This window comes from Salmo salar, chromosome 20 (genome assembly GCF_965601325.2).
Source record: "Salmo salar chromosome 20, fSalSal1, whole genome shotgun sequence".
In the NCBI taxonomy this organism is placed as follows: domain Eukaryota; kingdom Metazoa; phylum Chordata; class Actinopteri; order Salmoniformes; family Salmonidae; genus Salmo; species Salmo salar.
Genome location: NC_138310.1, coordinates 3,040,097 through 3,061,177, shown reverse-complemented (window position 1 = coordinate 3,061,177; position 21,081 = coordinate 3,040,097). Strand labels below are relative to the sequence as shown.

The 21,081-nt window shown below is 48.4% G+C and overlaps 1 protein-coding gene across 1 annotated transcript in view; it reads left to right on the top strand.

Annotated features, from left to right (window-relative positions):
* The window catches only part of LOC106579806 (calcium-binding protein 7), a 73,442-nt gene that overhangs the window by 38,617 nt on the left and 13,744 nt on the right, over nucleotides 1–21,081 (top strand). The window contains exons 2-3 of the mRNA XM_014159999.3: nucleotides 18,018–18,161; nucleotides 18,408–18,520. Of these exons, the coding sequence (XP_014015474.1) occupies nucleotides 18,018–18,161; nucleotides 18,408–18,520 (257 nt within the window). The remainder of the gene's footprint in view (nucleotides 1–18,017; nucleotides 18,162–18,407; nucleotides 18,521–21,081) is intronic.

Here is a 21,081-nt window from a genome sequence, read left to right as displayed (position 1 = left end):
GGACATCGGGGGGGCCCCGGCGTACACAGTCCGAGCCATCCTGGACTCCCGACGTCGGGTAGGGGGCCTGCAGTACCTCGTGGACTGGGAGGGGTACGGTCCGGAGGAGAGGTGCTGGGTTCCGGCGGCGGACATTCTAGATCCACCTATGCTACAAGAATTCCACCGTCGCCGTCCAGATCAGCCGGCGCCTCGCCCTCCGGGCCGTCCCCGAGGCCGGCGTCAGGGGAGGGGTACTGTCACAGTATCTAACGCAAGTGGCGCCCCTCCTCGGTCGGGCGGCGCTCGGCGGTCGTCGTTGGCCGGCCTATTAGCTGCCACCGATCGTTGTTTCTGTGTCTTTTGGTTTTGTCTGTCTATCCCGCACCTGTTTTGTGTTTGTCATTAGTGGGGGGTTATTTAGTGTGTATTTTCAGTTGGGGTTCTCGTGCGGGATTGTTTATTGTCCACTCAGGACAGTTGCGAGTGTAAGCTGTTATTGTCCATTATATTTTTTTTCAGTGCGCTTATTTTGGGAAGGTGTTTTCCCCTGGCGGACTTCGCCACTTGCCCTGTGCCCTACGGCTTTGCGTTTTGCTATTATTATTAAAACACAGTTGCTCCGGCCCTCTGTCTCCTGCTCCTGATTCCACATCTCCACTGGTCCTAGACAGCCGTGACACAACTGTTTTCTTTTCTCTCCTATGTAAAGACAAATTGTCTGACAAAAAGTTTAAGATGCAAAATGTAGGGATTATTGGTATTGCGGTAAAGGTCATCTCAGAGTTGTAGCGCAGAACTGAGCTCCCAAACTTTTATATCTCAGCACACTCCCACAAGCAATGATACAAGGTTCCTACTGTAGATGCATGTTACATCTAAAACACAGGTCTTGGATTTTAGGGTCAAATTTGGGAAGCTTAACAAGGGTGATATACATGTATGATCTCATTATCCAATTGTTTTGCCACAATTTCCGGCGAGTGTTTAGTGTCTGTATCTGAGCTCTGGAGCATATCATACCCCAGTCCTATTTGGAAATATCTTCTTGCATATCTTGTATCCACTGAAGTATCTTACTATCAGAGTTGTCTTTATGAGTAGCTACCATTTTCCCATATAGTAACGTCATGTGACCTCTCCCATAACACATATCAACAGAGAACATTTCTAAAGTGGTAAAATGAGGTTGTAGGGCAGATTGTTTTAGACTGGAAAAAATAAAGCTACTCAATTGTAAGTATTTGAAAAAATGCTTTTCTGGTAAGTTCAATATGCCCTTTAGTTCTTTAAATGACATGAGGCCTTTTTCATTGGATAAGTCCATTACTTTAACAATACCTTTTCTTTCCCATTCTTTAAACCCCAAGTCATGTTTATCAGGTGTGAAATTGTCTTTGCCCCAAAATTGGTGTACAACTGGATAATACAGGGGATTCACACAGATATTGCTGTACTTCGTGCCATATAGATAGGTTGTTTTTAACAAAAGGATTAGTAGTGTTCTTCTTAGTTTCTTAAAGGGAGCAGAGTACAAATATCCATCCAACGTTAAGCCTTTCGTGGATAAGATTTCAGTCTGCAGCCAGGGTAAGTATGGTTCTTTGGAAAACCAAAACATTGCAGCCCTCAGTTGTGCAGACCAGTAATGCCACTGTAGGTTTGGAAGTTTTAACCCCCCTCTGTCTTAGGGCAAATAAATAAGAGAAAGTCTAAGCCTTGGTTTTCTGTTGCTCCAGATAACATGTTAGTATCTTTCTGATCTTTGGGAAAAATAAAGGTGGTGGAGCCAGAGGAATTGATTGAAATAGATAAAGATATTGGGTCAGATTATTCTTATTAATTATATTTACTCTACCAATAATAGATGTAGGCTGCAATGATGTCCATCTGTTGATGTATTTTGTTACACTCGTTACCATGGGTTCATCATTTGTTGAACTCAAGGAGCTAATTTACATAACCCGATTATGTAAAACCTTGTTCTGTATTCTTAATGAAATGCTGTCATTTCTTTCTACTCTGCAAGTGGAGTGATCTAGATGAGGATCAAGAGTGCAGTTAAAATCCCCTGCCATTAGGACTTTACCAGGAAGAGAGGCTATACTATGAATAGAAAGAAATTCAAAAATAATTTGAGATTATCATCATTAGGACCATATACATTAACCAGATTAATACGCTCATTCAAAAGAGTTTCCTGTATCAAAATGTATCTACCCAGCTGTATCAGTTATAATATTTTCCATTTGAAATGGAACAGATTTTTTAATTAAAACCATAATACCATGAGAATGAGAGGAGAAACAGGATGCCATCACTTGTGCTTGCCATCTCCTGCATACTTTAATTAGCTCATCCTTCAACAAGTAAGTTTCTTGTAGGAACACAATAGATTAGTAATAACCTGTTTAAGCTTGGATAGTTTATCAACTCCACGGACATTCCACAAAGTAAATTTCAGTTTTGCATTTGAAATCATATAACTAAAGATATGACCATGGAATAAGCTAGATAAACACATATCTAAAATATGTTTAGTAACCACAAGCACTGCATGAGTATTTTGTAGTGAGGAAAATATGTAAAGATCTGTTGAAACAAAAAACCTAAATCTTTCCTAACAGTAAAACACTGAACCCCATTCCCCTGTCTCCCTAACCGAGACACTCAAAGCTTCCCTTCCCACATCCTCCTAATTGTAAAGTGTAGCCTGGTTGACAACTGATCCAGTAAAGGGAGCAGTCTAATCTAATTGTCTCCTGCCTTCTCTCGACTACTATTCCTCACGAACCAAATAAAAGGCATACCTAGCAACATGCTATGCGACATGCTTAAGTGCTAATGTCTGAGAATCCGGTGTTTGGAAGATGTATTGGCACGTGTGTTGTTAGGCCCAAACACTGGCTTTGAAAGCATTATCACTTTTCTACAACGGGTTACCAACATGTTCAAGTAATGATTGACATATTTTAATAAAAACTTTATTTTGATACATTTATTCATGCTATTTCATCCTTCCACAATATATAGTCCCGTTGCTACCCAAGCCGGCTGGTCTATCGGTTCGGTTGCCAGAGACTTGACCCAATCGTTCAGTATTTTTGTTCTTTATCTATGGATGCGAACCAGTCGTTCGATCTAAATGTTCCATTGCCATACTGGCTGGCTGTTAAGGCTTGGTAATTGTGGAGGAGGAATGAGGCGCAGGAAGCAGCGAACACAGGGTAGTGGTGTTTTTAATATACACTCACAAAAAACAAATGTTCCCACACACAGGGGAGAAAATACATGCGGCGTACAACAACGTCGACATGAACACAAGCCGTCACACAAGAAACAATCATTAATCCCGCACGAACAGGAGCGGGCCAGCTAAACTAAATAGCCCCTCTAATGGCTAATTGACCACAGGTGTCACAAAATAAAAAAAGGGAAAAGCAAAAGGGAATCGGTGGCAGCTAATAGGCCGGTGACGACGACCGCCGAGCGCCACCCGAGCAGGAGGGGGCGCCACCGTCGGTGGGAATCGTGACAGTACCCCCCTCCTGACGCGCGGCTCCCGCAGCGCGCCGACACCGGCCTCGAGGTCGACCCGGAGGGCGAGGGGCAGGGCGATCCGGACGGAGGTGGTGGAACTCCCTCAACATAGATGGGTCCAGGACGTCCGCCGCCGGCACCCAGCACCTCTCCTCCGGGCCGTACCCCTCCCAGTCCACGAGGTACTGTAGGCCCCTCGCCCGGCGTCGCGAGTCCCGAATGGCCCGTACGCTGTACGCCGGGGACCCCCCGATGTCCAGAGTGGGCGGAGGGACCTCCGGCACCTCATCTTCGTGAAGGGGACCAGCTACCACCGGCCTGAGGAGAGACACATGAAACGAGGGGTTAATACGGTAATAGGAAGGGAGTTGCAACCGATAACACACCTCGTTTATCCTCCTCAGGACTTTGAAGGGCCCCACACACTGCGGCCCCAGCTTCCGGCAGGGCACGCGGAGGGGCAGGTTCCGGGTCGAGAGCCAGACCCTGTCTCCCGGTGCGAACACGGGCGCCTCACTGCGGTGGCGGTCAGCACTCCTCTTCTGCCGCGCACTGGCCTCCTTTAGTGAGTCCTGGACGGCTCTCCAGGTCTCCTTGGAGTGCTGGACCCAGTCCTCCACCGCAGGAGCCTCGGTCTGACTCCGGTGCCATGGTGCCAGGACCGGCTGGTAACCTAACACACACTGAAAGGGTGATATGTTAGTAGAGGAGTGGCGAAGTGAGTTCTGGGCTAACTCAGCCCAGGGAATATACCTCGCCCACTCCCCTGGCCGGTCCTGGCAATACGACCTCAGGAACCTGCCCACCTCCTGGTTCACCCTCTCCGCCTGCCCATTGCTCTCGGGGTGATAACCGGAGGTCAAACTGACCGAGACCCCCAGCCGCTCCATAAACGCTCTCCAGACCCTGGATGTGAACTGGGAACCTCGATCAGAGACAATGTCCTCCGGCACCCCGTAGTGCCGGAAGACGTGGGTAAATAGGGCCTCCGCAGTCTGCAGGGCCGTAGGGAGACCGGGCAATGGGAGGAGACGGCAGGACTTAGAGAACCGATCCACAACCACCAGAATCGCCGTGTTCCCCTGAGAGGGGGGAAGATCTGTCAGGAAGTCAATGGACAGGTGCGACCATGGTCGTTGTGGAACGGGGAGGGGCTGTAACTTCCCTCTTGGTAGATGCCTAGGAGCCTTACTCTGGGCACACACCGAACAGGAAGAGACATAGGACCTCACGTCCTTAGCTAAGGTGGGCCACCAGTACTTCCCCCTTAGACTCCCCACTGTCCTCGCCTCACCAGGATGACCCGCAGTAGGTAGCGTGTGCGCCCACCGAATCAAACGATCACGAACACCGAGCGGCACATACATGCGCCCCACGGGCACCTGCGCAGGCGCAGGTTCCAACACCAATGCCCGCTCGATGTCCGCGTCCACCTCCCATACCACAGGTGCCACCAGCCTAGACGCTGGAATGATGGGAGTTGGATCGATGGGCCGGTCCTCCGTGTCATAGAGACGGGACAGCGCGTCGGCCTTAGTATTTAGGGAACCCGGTCTATAGGAGATGGTAAACCTAAACCGGGCGAAGAACATGGCCCACCTCGCCTGACGTGGATTCAGTCTCCTCGCTGCCCGGATGTACTCCAGGTTTCGGTGGTCGGTCCAGATGAGAAAGGGGTGTTTAGCCCCCTCAAGCCAGTGCCGCCACACCCTCAAAGCTTTAACCACTGCTAGCAACTCCCTGTCCCCCACATCGTAGTTACGCTCCGCCGAACTGAGCTTCTTCGAAAAAGAAAGCGCAGGGGCGGAGTTTCAATGGCGCACCCGAGCGCTGTGATAGCACGGCACCCACCCCAGCCTCGGATGCGTCCACCTCCACTACGAATGCTAAAGACGGGTCCGGGTGCGCCAACACGGGTGCGTCGGTGAACAGCGTCTTCAATTTCTTGAAGGCTCCGTCCGCCTCCGTCGACCATCGCAAACGCACCGGCCCCCCCTTCAGCAGTGAGGTAATGGGAGCCGCTACCTGGCCAAAACCCCGGATAAACCTCCGGTAGTAATTGGCAAAGCCTAAAAACCGCTGCACCTCCTTCACCGTGGTTGGAGTCGGCCAATTACGCACGGCCTTAACGCGGTCACACTCCATCACCACCCCCGTGGTGGAAATGCGATAACCCAGAAAGGAGACGGCTCGTTTGGAAAACTCACACTTCTCAGCCTTAACGTATAGGTCATGCTTCAGCAGTCTACCAAGCACCTTGCGCACCAGGGACACATGCGCGGAGCGGGTGGCGGAATATATCAGAATGTCATCGATATATACAATCACGCCCTGCCCGTGCAGGTCCCTGAGAATCTCGTCAACAAAGGATTGAAAGACGGCTGGAGCATTTTTCAACCCATACGGCATGACGAGGTACTCATAATGGCCCGATGTGGTACTAAAGGCGGTTTTCCACTCGTCTCCCTTCTTGATACGCACCAGGTTATACGCGCTCCTGAGATCCAGTTTTGTGAAGAACTGCGCTCCGTGAAATGATTCCACCGCCGTAGCGATGAGAGGTAGTGGGTAACTAAACCCCACCGTAATAGCGTTTAGACCTCGGTAATCAATGCACGGACGCAGACCTCCCTCCTTTTTCTTCACAAAAAAGAAACTCGAGGAAGCGGGTGAGATGGAGGGCCGAATGTACCCCTGTCCCAGGCATTCCGTGACATATGTTTCCATAGCCGCCGTCTCCTCCTGTGACAAGGGGTACACGTGACTCCTGGGAAGCGCAGCGTTAACCTGGAGATCTATCGCACAATCCCCCTGTCGATGAGGTGGTAATTTAGTCGCCCTCTTTTTACAAAAAGCGATCGCCAAATCGGCGTATTCGGGGGGAATGCGCACGGTGGACACCTGGTCTGGACTCTCCACCGACGTAGCACCTATGGAAACTCCTAGACACCTACCTGAACACTCCTCTGACCACCCCTGGAGAACCCCCTGTTTCCACGAAATACGGGGATTGTGACCAGCCAGCCAGGGGACCCCCAGCACCACCGGAAACGCAGGCGAGTCAATAAGGAAAAAACAAATGCGTTCCTTATGATTCCCCAGCGTTACCATGTCCAGTGGCACCGTAGACTCCCTGACTAGCCCTGACCCTAATGGTCGGCTATCTAGGGAGTGCACGGGGAAAGGGGAATCTATCGGCACCCGCGGAATGCCCAGCTTAATGGCAAGTCCACGGTCCATAAAATTCCCAGCTGCGCCTGAATCGACTAGCGCCCTATGCTGGGAAGAGGGAAAACATTTAGTAAACAAAACAGGTAAAAACACATGACCAACAGGGGGTTCTGGGTGAATCTGGTGCTGACTCACCTGAGGTAACCGAGAAGTGTTCTGCCTACCATCTCGACTCCTAGACTGGCTCCTCCGGCACCGGTCGGCCGTGTGTCCTCTCCGACCACAGCTGGTGCAGGAGGAGCCACCTCCTCCGGTGCCCCTTGGCACGGCCCCCCCTACCTCCATAGGGGTAGGGGCGGGGGTGCACGGAGGTGGAACGGGCAGGACCCTCTCCGAACGCCCGCGGGCAGCCAGCAAGTTGTCCAGTCGTATGGACATATCTATCAGTTCGTCCAGGGACAGAGCTGTGTCCCGACAGGCCAGCTCCCTGCGGACGTCCGCCCGGAGACTGCAGCGGTAGTGGTCTATGAGGGCCCTGTCGTTCCACCCCGCCCCAGCAGCCAAGGTCCTGAAGTCCAGCGCGAAGTCCTGGGCACTCCTCGTCTCCTGCCTGAGGTGGAACAGCCGTTCACCCGCCGCTCTTCCTTCCGGAGGGTGGTCGAACACGGCCCGAAAGCAGCGGGTGAACTCCGGGTAGTGGTCCCTCGCCGAGTCTGGACCGTTCCAGACCGCATTAGCCCACTCCAGAGCTCTGCCCGTCAGGCAGGAAACGAGGGCACTCACGCTCTCCTCCCCCGTGGGAGCAAAAACCCCTGGCACCCAGCCGCCGCCCCATCGTACTCCCTCGGGAGCGCCAGACAAAGCGCGCCAGAGCCAGACGTTATGTGAGGCGAAGATGGCTGTATCGGGGGAGGTGGAGGTGGAGAGAGGATACCACTTCTCTCCCATCTGTCCATCCTCTCCATCATCTGGTCCATTGCCGATCCGATGCGATGGAGGACTGTCGTGTGGTGGAGTACGCGTTCCTCCATCGAGGGCAGAGGAGTGGCCGCTGCTCCCGCTGATTCCATGCCTTCTATCGTGGTGCGGGATTCTGTTAAGGCTTGGTAATTGTGGAGGAGGAATGAGGCGCAGGAAGCAGCGAACACAGGGTAGTGGTGTTTTTAATATACACTCACAAAAAACAAATGTTCCCACACACAGGGGAGAAAATACATGCGGCGTACAACAACGTCGACATGAACACAAGCCGTCACACAAGAAACAATCATTAATCCCGCACGAACAGGAGCGGGCCAGCTAAACTAAATAGCCCCTCTAATGGCTAATTGACCACAGGTGTCACAAAATAAAAAAAGGGAAAAGCAAAAGGGAATCGGTGGCAGCTAATAGGCCGGTGACGACGACCGCCGAGCGCCACCCGAGCAGGAGGGGGCGCCACCGTCGGTGGGAATCGTGACACTGGCAACGTTCTTATCTGTTGGTTGCTACCTAGCCAACTACAGGTAACTTACAGTTAACTTACGTCAAAAAGTGCAGCCAGAATAACAGTAAAGTAGCTGTATTTGCATTTGTTTAAGCTGTTTTCTAGTGACATTTATTTGGAAACATCCATAACAATGAGCTAATGAGGCACGGTTTTACCTGGCATAGAAAATGTGCTCACTTGTCAAGACAATGTTATTCAAAGGAGTTATTATTCGCTTAAATGTTATTTTAGCTACCTGCCAACAAATTGGCTAACGTTAGTTTGCTAGCTTGTAACCAGTCACATAATCCATGGTGGTTTAATTCTCCGTAGTCCAGGGTGGTGATAAACTTCACAGTGGCAACACGACTACAAAGAAGAATCACGTTATACATCACAGATGAATGCCTAGGCTTGAGAGGGAGATTCAAACTCGTGTGACCGTCCATTGTACGTCAGACGTAGTTTAGCTGGAAAAGGTATTCCATAGACAATGTTGAGGGATGGACCTGAGCTGGCGTTTAACCCAGTCGTAGCCTTTTATTTTTTGGTGCTGGTCCGCTGACATGTCAGAGAAGAACATGATCTCCTGGTCCCGTACATCACTTTGCCCTTGGCTCTGGCTTTCCACAACAGTCAGGACTTAGCCTCTTGGGGCTAGGTGGGACGCTAGCGTGCCACCTGTGGTGCACTCCATCAACAGCAGGTGCATTTCAAGAGCGGCAAATTTGAATCCAAATAAATGTCAAAATTCAAATTTTTCAAAAATACAACTATGTTACACCATTTGAAAGATAAACATCTCCTTAATCTAACCACGTTTTACGATTTCAAAAAGGTTTTACGGCGAAAGCATAAATTTAGAGTATGTTAGGACAGTACATTTACAAGAGTTGTGTGTAATGTTTTGTCAAGTCAAAGACAGGGTCACCAAAACCATAAAACCAGCTAAAATGATACACTAACCTTTTACAATCTCCATCAGATGACACTCCTAGGACATTATGTTAGACAATGCATGCATTTTTAGTTCTATCAAGTTCATATTTATATACAAAAACAGCGTTTTACTATGGCATTGATGTTGAGGAAATCGTTTCCCTCCAATAACCGGCAGTCAAGTCAGCGTCACAAATTAAATAATTAAAATTAGAAAACATTGGTAAAATATTATATTGTCATTTAAAGAATTATAGATTTACATCTTTTGAACGCAATCAACTTGCCAGATTTAAAAATAACCTTACTGGGAAATCACACTTTGCAATAATCTGAGCACTGTGCCCAGAAAAATACGCGTTGCGATACAGACTAGACGTCATGTTGGGGAGATCTAAAATCGAAAATACTATGTAAATAATCCATTACCTTTGATTCTCTTCATCAGATGTCACTTCCAGGTATCACAGGTCCATAACGAATGTAGTTTTGTTCAAAAAAGCTCATCATTTATGTCCAAAAATCTCCGTCTCGTTAGCACATGATGTAAGCCAGCCGGACTTCTCGTCATGAACGAGGGGAAAAAATATATTTCCGTTCGTTCAAACATGTCAAACGTTGTATAGCATAAATCATTAGGGCCTTTTTTAACCAGAACATGAATAATATTCAAGGTGGACGAATGCATAGCCTTTTATAACGTATTGGAACGAGGGTACCCAACATGAAGTAGCGCGCCAGGTGTCTAATGGGACATCACCGTTCCATGGCTCTTGTTCGGTCAGATCTCCCTCCAGAAGACTCAAAACACTTTGTAAAGGCTGGTGACATCTAGTGGAAGCAATAGGAAGTGCCAAAATATTCCTAAACCCCTGTGTTTTTCAATGGGATAGGTTTAAAATCAATACAACACATCAGGTATCCACTTCCTGTCAGAAAATGTCTCAGGGTTTTGCCTGCCAAATGAGTTCTGTTATACTCACAGACACCATTCAAACAGTTTTGGAAACTTTAGAGTGTTTTCTATCCATATATAATAAGTATATGCATATTCTAGTTACTGGGTAGGATTAGTAACCAGATTAAATCGGGTACATTTTTTTTATCCAGACGTGCAAATGCTGCCCCCTAGACCCAACAGGTTAGTCTTGAAAGTTGAGAAACTTCATGATAAGGACTTGGGCCTTTAGGAGCTGGAAGCCAGTAGGGTCTTTCAACGCGCAGGGGGTCCGAAAAGATGTCTGGCCCCAATGCCTGGGCACCCATTTCTCACTTTTTCGGGTAGATCAACCAGTTTCAAATTTTACCTCCTGTGGTGGTTCTCGAGTGAGCTTAGTTTCGAAGTAATGTCGGCCACCTGTTTTTCCAACTTTTCAGGCGTTGTTTTGACAGTGACTACAGTTTTGACAGTGACTACTTCCACCATGCTAATGCATTCCTCTGCTTTGTCAAAGCGCATGGAGTTAAGGTGAAGTTTAACCTCACTAATCCCTGTTACATCCCGAGTTTGTTGGAAAAGTTCGCCCTCATGGAAGAGATTGCTTCCAAGACCCCTTTGCACTGATTCTGGTTATAGATATGCCTATAATTGTAGCCGAAGTTGGCTGGAGTACTAGGAGTTAGGAGTTTGTTTTGATTTATTTGATTAATGTTAATAGATGTCTTGTGCTGACAAGTCTTGGCAATGGTGGCAAATATACAGTCATTGTCCAGTTTATTGGGTACAACACCCAGTTTATGAAAATGGTTTGCTCCTACAGACAGTCACGTGGCCGTGGCTTGCTATATAAAGCAGGCCGACAGGCATCAAGGCATTCAGTTACTGTTTGATTGAACATTAGAATGGACAAAATTTGTGACCTAAGCGATTTTGAGGGTGGTATGTTTGTCAACACCAGGTGCGCTGGTTTCAGTTTTGCAGAAACAGTTGGCCTCCAGGGCTTTTCACACACGACAGTGTCTAGAGTTAATTGAGAAGGAAAGGTGGATACCTAGTCATTTGTACAACTGAATGCCTTCAACTAAAATGTGTCTTCTACATTTAACCCAACCCTCTGAATCAGAGAGGTGTTTGGGGGGGAGTTGCCTTAATCAACATCCAGAGTACAGTAGGTTTCCTGCCATGGGGGAAGAATGAAACATTTTTACCTTGTCACCTTGGGGATTTGATCCAGCAACCTTTCAATAACTGGCCAAATGCTTTAACCTCTTACATCTAGACGTTCCGCTAGCGGAACACCTGCTCCAATATCCAATGATGGGCGTGGCGCAAAATACAAATTCCTCTAAAATCCTAAAACTTCCATTTTTCAAACATATGACTATTTTACAGCATTTTAAAGACAAGACTCTCGTTAATCTAACCACACTGTCCGATTTCAAAAAGGCTTTACAGCGAAAGCAAAACATTAGATTATGTCAGCAGAGTACCCAGCCAGAAATAATCAGACACCTATTTTTCAAGCTAGCATATAATGTCACAAAAAACAAAACCACAGCAAATGCAGCACTAACCTTTGATGATCTGCATCAGATGACAACCCTAGGACATTATGTTATACAATGCATGCATGTTTTGTTCAATCAAGTTCATATTTATATCAAAAACCAGCTTTTTACATTAGCATGTGACGTTCAGAACTAGCATACCCCCGCAAACATCTGGTGAATTTACTAAATTACTCACGATAAACGTTCACAAAAAACATAACAATTATTTTAAGAATTATAGATACAGAACTCCTCTATGCACTCGATATGTCCGATTTTAAAATAGTTTTTCGGTGAAAGCACATTTTGCAATATTCTCAGTAGATAGCCCAGCCATCACGGCTAGCCATTTAGACACCGACCAAGTTTAGCCCTGATCAAACTCCGATTTACTATTACAAAAGTTTCATTACCTTTGTTGTCTTCGTCAGAATGCACTCCCAGGACTGATACTTCAATAACAAATGTTGGTTTGGTCCAAAATAATCCATCGTTATATCCAAATTGCGGCGTTTTGTTCATGCGTTCCAAGACACTATCCGAAATGGTAAATCAGGGTCACGAGCATGGCGCAATTCGTGACAAAAGATTTCTAAATATTCCATTACCGTACTTCGAAGCATGTCAACCGCTGTTTAAAATCCATTTTTATGCCATTTTTCTCGTAAAAAAGCGATAATATTCCGACCGGGAATCTCCGTTTAGCTAAACAGAGGAAAGAAAACAAAGCTTTCGGGCGATGCGGGCACGAGCCTGAGTCTCACAGTACTGTAACCAGCCACTACCCAAACGCGCTACTTTGTTTCAACCAGAGCCTGCAAAGCCACGATTCAGCATTTTGCCGCCTTCTGAGAGCCCATGTGAGCCGTAGAAAGTGTCACGTAACAGCAGAGATCCCCTGTAATTGATAGAGATAATCAACAAGGCCAAGAAATGGTCAGACGGGGTACTTCCTGTACAGAATCTTCTCAGGTTTTGGCCTGCCCAATGAGTTCTGTTATACTCACAGACACCATTCAAACAGTTTTAGAAACTTTGGAGTGTTTTCTATCCAAAGCTAATAAGTATATGCATATTCTAGTTTCTGGGCAGGAGTACTAATCAGATTAAATCGGGTACGTTTTTTATCCGTCCGTGAAAATACTGCCCCCTAGCCATAACAGGCTAACCACTAGGCTACCCACCACCCGAATGGTGTGACAAACAAAAAACATCCAGTTAGGGGCATCCTTGTGGGAGAGAACAGTTAGTTGATGACAGGTTGAAGGAGAATGGAAAGAATCGTTCAAGCTAACAGGCGGTCCACAAACAGGCAAATATTGGTACAGTACGACACTGTTGTGCAGAACGACATCTCTGAATGCACAACTTGTCGGACCTTGTCACGTATTGGCTATTGCAGCAGACGACCACACCGGGTTCCACTCCTATCAGCTAAAACAAGAAAAAGCAGCTCCAGTGGGCACGTGATCACCAACACTGGGCAATTACGGAGAGGAAAAACATTGCCTGTTCTGACGAATTCCAGTTCCTTTTGTGTCATGCTGATGGCAGAGTCAGGATTTGGCGTAAGCAGGATGAGTCCATGGCCCCATCCTGCCTGGTGTCAATGGTACAGGCTGGTGGCAGTTGTGTAATAATGTGGGGAATGTGTAGGCCCCTTGACTACAAAGGGAAGCACAGCCGCGAGCTGCCCAGTGACACGAGCCTACCAGACGAGCTAAATCACTTCTATGCTCGCTTCGAGGCAAGCAACACTGAGACATGCATGAGAGCATCAGTTGTTCCAGATGACTGTGTGATCACGCTCCCCATAGCCGACGTGAGCAAGACCTTTAATAAACAGGTCAACATTCACAAGGCTGCAGGGCCAGACGGATTACCAGGACATGTGCTCCGGGCATGTGCTGACCAACTGGCAGGTGTCTTCACTGATATTTTCAACATGTCCCTGATTGAGTCTGTAAAACCAGCATGTTTCAAGCAGACCACCATAGTCCCTGTGCCCAAGAACACAAAGGCAACCTGCCTAAATGACTACAGACCCGTAGCACACATCCGTAGCCATGAAGTGCTTTGAAAGGCTGGTAATGGCTCACATTAACACAATTATCCCAGAAACCCTAGACCCACTCCAATTCACATACCGCCCAATCAGATCCATAGAGGATGCAATCTCTATTGCACTCCACACTGCCCTTTCCCACCTGGACAAAAGGAACACCTATGTGACAATGTTATTCATTGACTACAGCTCAGCGTTCAACACCATAGTGCCCTCAAAGCTCATCACTAAGCTAAGGATCCTGGGACTTAACACCTCCGTCTGCAACTGGATCCTGGACTTCCTGACGGGCCACCTCCAGGTGGTGAGGGTAGGTAGCAACACATCTGCCACGCTGATCCTCAAAACTGGAGCCCCTCAGGGGTGCGTGCTCAGTCCCCTCCTGTACTCCCTGTTCACCCACGACTGTGTGGCCAGGCACGACTCCAACACCATCATTAAGTTTTCTGATGACACCACAGTGGTAGGCCTGATCACAGACAACGACGAGACAGCCTATAGGGAGGTCAGAGACCTGGCCGGGTGGTGCCAGAATAGCAACCTATCCCTCAATGTAACCAAGACTAAGGAGATGATTGTGGACTACAGGAAAAGGTGGACCGAGCACGCCCCCATTCTCAACGACGGGGCTGTAGTGGAGCAGGTTGAGAGATTCAAGTTCCTTGGTGTCCACATCACCAACAAACTAGAATGGTCCAAACACACCAAGACAGTAGTGAAGAGAGCACGACAAAGCCTATCCCCCCTCAGGAATCTAAAAAGATTTGGCATGGGTCCTGAGATCCTCAAAAGATTCTACAGCTGCAACATCGAGAGCATCCTGACTGGTTGCATTACTGCCTGGTACGGCAACTGCTCAGCCTTTGACCGCAAGGCACTATAGAGGGTAGTGCGTACGGCCCAGTACATCACTGGGGCTAAGCTGCTTGCCATCCAGGACCTCTACACCAGGCGGTGTCAGAGGAAGGCCCTAAAATTTGTCAAAGACCACAGCCACCCCAGTCATAGACTGTTCTCTCTACTACTGCATGGCAAGTGGTACTGGAGTGCCAAGTCTAAGACCAAAAGGCTTCTCAACAGTTTTTACCCCCAAGCCATAAGACTCCTGAACAGGTAATCAAATGGCTACCCGGACTATTTTCATTGTGTGCCACCTCGACCCCTCTTTTACTCTACTGCTACTCTCTGTTTATCATATATGCATAGTCACTTTAACTATACATTCATGTACATACTACCTCAATTAGCCCGACCAACCGGTGCCCCCGCACATTGACTACCCGGACTATCTGCATTGTGTTCCGCCACCCAACACCCGCCAGCCCCTCTTTTACGCTACTGCTACTCTCTCTTTATCGTATATGCATAGTCACTTTAACCATACCTACATGTACATACTACCTCAATCAGCCCGACTAACTGGTGCCTGTATATATTCTCGCTACTGTTATTGGTTAGAGCCTGTAAGTAAGCATTTCACTGTAAGGTCTACACCTGTTGTATTCGGCACACGTGACAAACAAACTTTGATTTGATTTGATACCAATTGATCAACTTTTCCATGTCCCAAAGATTTCAGGCTGTTCTGGAGGCAAAGGTGTACCTAATAAACTGGCCGCTGAGTGTATATTGTCATTAGTTGTTATGATGTAACTCTCTTATAGTTCATAGCCCATTGTAAGAGATATAGACTTTCTAAAATGGTGCTGGCACCTTCTCTAAGAGTCTCGCCCCTCCTGAGAGGCAGCGTTTGAGCGTTTCAATGGAATAGGGCTGTCACGATTTCTGCCAAAGTCGATGCCTCTCCTTTTTTGGGCAGTGCTCGGCGGTCGACGTCACCGGTCTGCTAGCCATCATTGATCCATTTTTCATTTTCCATTGGTTTTGTCTTGTCTTCCTACGCACCTGGTTCCAATCCCATTCATTACATGTTGTGTATTTAACCCTCTGTTTCCCCTCATGTCCTTGTCAGAGATTGTTTTGTTTGTATGCTCGTGTATTATGGATTGGTGCGCGACGGGTTCTTGTACCCACTTTTATTTATTATGTACATTGGTTTTGGAGTTTTGTTAAACACAATTAAACTACTCCATTTATACCAAGTTCAATTCTCCTGCGCCTGACTTCCCTGCCACCTACACACACAACATTACAGAATCTCTGACCAGTATATGGAGTCAGCAGAAGAAGGTACCACGGCCATGGAGGTGGAGGAGCGCCATCCAGGAGCATACGGAAATGCTTGACCTTCTGGGCGTCGCCATGGACCGCTGGGAGAGACAGGGAGTTCTTCCAGCGCCTCCACCAGCACAACCGGGGTCTATCCTGAGCGCCCCTTTCCCACCTGAACCCAGTGGTGCGCGACGGGTTCTTGTACCCACTTTTATTTATTATGTACTTTGACTTTGGAGTTTTGTTAAACGCTATTAAACTACTCCATTTATACCAAATTCGATTCTCCTGCGCCTGACTTTCCTGCCACCTACACAAACGACATTACAAGGGCTCTGCTCAGCTGAAGAGCTGTTTATACAGCAAACACCAGAAAAAGATGGAGTGAGGGACCTCAGGTGGATTTGGAGGTGTTGTTAATAGGATCGGAAGCAGCTGGAGGTGGGGAAATGTCATTCTGCTCCACCTTGTAAATTGTGTGTCACATTGTAATCCATGATAGCCAAGTGCCCCTGTCCCTGTAGCAGATGGGTATCCATTCCGTTCTGCGCCTTGAAAATAATACTAAACTATTTCCTAAAGCATTGGCATCACCTCATGTATACACAACACATTCTGTCTTCATTCATCCGTCTCACATTTTGGTTTTCTTTCTTGCCCAAAATATTTGTCAAAATCAGTCAAGGGTTTATTTTGGCCAGGGACATGCCCACATATCCCTATTCTGACACCCCACTACATCAATGCAACAGTAAACGTTATTTACTACACCACATGTCACTAACAATAAGCTACAGAGTGAATGAAGTACATTTTATTATATTTTTGACATGTAGCAGACACTCTCATCCAGAGCTATTTACAGTAGTGAATGCATACATTTCATTTCATGCATTTATTTTGTACTGGCCCCCCATGGGAATTGAACCCACAACCCTGGCATTGCACACACCATGCTGGCATTGCAAACACCATGCTCTACCAACTGAGCCACAGGGAAGACAACAATGATAATTCATTATACTTAGTGATAGGTACATCTACTCATTCCTGCTTTCTCTAATCACTTTAATGAATATATAAAATTGTCCCTTATGTATTCAAATATAGATTTATTCAATGTCATTCAAATTCAAATGGGGGTCCATATCTTTTTTATTTACATAGGCATGTTTGCAGTCACCTATTTTCCACCAGCAAATCTAGAATGTAATCTCACAGAGCTACATTTCATTTCCATAAGACTTACACTGACTTAACACATCTAATATCATACATGATTATTTTAACAATGTGTTTTGTGATTATTGGCTACTGCAAAAGCAATCAGAGTAGATACCGGAGCAGATTCATCCCAGATATACCCATCATCAAGTGTATGTAGGGAAGATTGTTCATCATCACCTGAACCAGTTTCCTGTATGCTAGATCTTTTACAGTTAGTAATTTGACTCTACAACGCATATGAATGATGGGATTCGGTCACTCGTAAGGAAAGGGGCTTTTGAGCTGTGGGAGAAGTCTTTTAAGGACGGACCTGGTCAGTATGCTCAGATAGGAAGAGGCAAAATGAGAGGGCTCACTCCCGCCAAAATCTGTCCAGAATAAGCCCAGTCCGTTTCTATGGGCTTAGTATGCAGACCTAAGCTTTTCGCCTGCCTTCCTGCCTTTGGGACAACAACTCCCATTGTAAGGGCGGAGACATGAATATCTCGTCATTATACAGATCTCTGGTATGCTTTAGATTAGTTTAAATTAAAATAACTATTGGAAAAGCAAACATTTCCTCTTCTTAGGTTTCTGTCATACATTTTTCTCCTGAAGTGACCTTTTACATGCAGTGACCTAGTTCGTTTTTTAACGAATGCATTTTGGTCTGTCAAAATGGCCACAGTGGCTCTCTTAAGATCCAATCTATACACTGTGAAAGTGAATGCGCTATTTGTTCACCGCACATCGATTTATCCCTTGGAGACCTATGATCGCTTTTGGAGAAAAAAACGATAATTAATTTAACTGTTCTGTTTTTTTCATCGTCTTTAGTGCATCCGCTACATTCGTTGGTAGAGATTGACCAGTCACTTGTGTAGCATATTTGAAACCTTATTTTCGAAATTAAAGTTAGTTAGTGCTTAGGCACACGACACAGGTAGGCTGATTCTGTAACACTTCTCTGTGTTGTCTTCCTCACAGAGATCCGCGAGGCGTTCAAGGTATTTGATCGTGATGGGAATGGCTTCATCTCGAAGCAAGAGCTGGGCATGGCCATGAGGTCCCTGGGGTACATGCCCAATGAGGTGGAGCTGGAGGTCATCATACAGAGACTGGACATGGACGGTGAGATAGACGCACGCACGCACACACAGACACACGCATAAGCACGCACACACAGACAGACACACACACAGATGTACCCACGTACACGGACACACACACAGGCATGCACACAGACATGCACACACGACACAGACGGGCGCTCACACACACACACACACACACACACACACACACACACACACACACACACACACACACACACACACACACACACACACGGTGTCATCAAATTCCTGTCATCAACAGGTGATGGTCAGGTGGATTTCGAAGAGTTTGTCACTCTCCTCGGACCCAAGCTGACAGCAGCCGGAATGCCAGACAAGTTCCACGGAACCGACTTTGACTCTGTGTTCTGGAAGGTAAGTAATCATAAATCGCTTCCTTCCTGCTTATTACCACTCACAAGCTACAAAGGCTTCTGGGTGATTAGGATGTTATGCTATACTGTAACTGTCATCTATCGCACCATTTATCCATCGCATGGAGACTTTGTGACTTGAAAGGAAAACAAATGTAATTCCTAGATTCAGTGGAGGGTTGATAAGGCAGTGACCTCTCATGAGTAATGATGTTTTTGTTTGGTTAGCTTTTGGGAATGTTAGCTTGCGCATACAACTTTCCCCGACATCACACTTATACATTGTAATTTTCGATTTACCTGATATAGTCGGATGGCTAGCATTCGATGTCTGCGGAGGTGTTGTCTTCTAGCCAATCATAATTGACTGTATCGCACGATAACTGAAAACACAACCGTGGGACGAATGAGTGACACATTTCGTCAGACATCATGATACGTCATCAGAAGTGTCCACTTAATTTGAGGGCTGAGAGGAGAAGGTGTGACTTTGTGTTTGGAATGCAACCTTAGTACTTAGTATTCTTAGTAACGTTCTTCTGTCAGAACTGTGTCCTGACTTTCAACAACCATCCCCACCCATTTATACACTAGTCTTACGATCGAATGAAGTAAAATCAATTTAGATTAAATCAGGTTTTTACTGTGTGACAGTTTCTCAGATAATTACCCTCCCATACTGACAGTAATAGGAGTAAACAAGTATTTAGAGACTGATTCAGAGTCAGACTTGTGTTAGTGTAACGGCTGTCGGGAGAGAGAGTAGACCAAGGCGCAGCGGAGTTAGTGTTCATCATGATTTTAATTGAACAATGTGAACACTATACAAAAAACAAGAAAACTGACAGCCAAACAGTCCTATCAGGTGCAAAACACTCAACAGAAACAATTACCCACAAAACCCAAAGAAAAAACATGCTCCTTATGTGTGACTCCCAATCAGCAACAACGAGCTTCAGCTGTGCCTGATTGGGAGCCACACACGGCCCAAAACAAAGAAATACCAAAACATAGAGAAAGGAACATAGAATGCCCACCCAATGTAACACCCTGGCCTAACCAAAATAAAGAACAAAAAAACCCTCTCTATGGCCAGGGCGTTACAGTACCCCCCCCAAAGGTGCGGACTCCGGCCGCAAAACCTGACTCTGAAGGGGAGGGTCCGGGTGGGCCTTCTTACGGCGGCGGCTCAGGTGCGGGACGTGGCATCTGCTCCACCCTTGGCTTCGCCCTCTTAGGTGGCGCACCTGGCCGCGCCGAAGGTCTGGTGGGCGACCCTGACTGCGCCCGGCTGGTGGGCGGCGATGGCTGCGCCCGGCTGGCGGGCGACCCTGGTTGCGCCCGGCTGGTGGGCAGTGATGGTTGCGCCTGGCTGGCGGGCGACCCTGGTTGCGCCCGGCTGGCGGGGCGGCGATGGCTGCGCCCGGCTGGCAGGCGGCAATGGCTGTGCCCGGCTGACGGGCAACCCTGGTTGCGCCTGGCTGGCGGGCGTCCCTGGCGGCTCCGGCGGCACTGACCCAGGATTCACCAGGCTGGGGAGATATGGAGGCCTGGCCCTGGGCGCAGGCACAGGACTCACCAGGCTGGGGAGACATGAAGGAGGCCTGGCCCTGGGCGCAGGCACAGGACTCACCTGGCTGGCGGGCGGCTCTGGCGGCTCTGGCCCAGGATTCACCAGGCTGGGGAGACATGAAGGAGGCCTGGCCCTGGGCACAGGACTCACCAGGCTGGGGAGACATGAAATAGGCCTGGCCCTAGGCGTAGGCACAGGACTCACCGGGCTGGCGGGCGGCTCTAACTGCTCTGGACAGGCGGGTGGCTCTGGCGGCTCCGGACAGGCGGGCGGCTCTGGCGGCTCCGGACAGGCGGGCGGCTCTGGCGGCTCCGGACAGGCGGACGGCTCTGGCGGCTCCTGACTGGCGGGCGGCTCTGGCAGCTCCTGACTGGCGGGCGGCTCTGGCGGCTCCTGACTGGCGGGCGGCTCTGGCGGCTCCGGACTGGCGGGCAACTCTGGCGGCTCCGGACTGGCGGGCAACTCTGGCGGCTCCGGACTGGCGGGCAGCTCTGGCGGCTCCGGACTGGCGGGCAGCTCTGGCGGCTCCGGACTGGCGAGACCCACTGGAGGCCTAGTCCTGGGAGGTGGCACAGGACGGACCAGGATGGGGAGACCCACTGGAGACCTGGTCCGTGGAGCAGGCACAGGACTGACCAGGATGGGGAGATCCACTGGAGGCCTAGTCCTGGGAGGTGGCACAGGACGGACCAGGCTGGAGAGATCCACTGGAGACCTGGTCCGTGGAGCAGGCACTGGACTGACCAGGATGGGGAGACCCACTGGAGGCCTAGTCCTGGGAGGTGGCACAGGACGGACCAGGCTGGAGAGATCCACTGGAGGCCTGGTCCGAGGAGGAGGCACAGGATAAACCGGGCTGTGGGGGAGCACTGGAGTTCTAGACTTGACGCTCTTTACCCATACTCCAGGCTGAATGCCCACTTTGGCCCGGCATGGGCGGAGAGCAGGCATTGGGCGAACTGGGCCCTCCCAGCGGTCCGGAGACACAG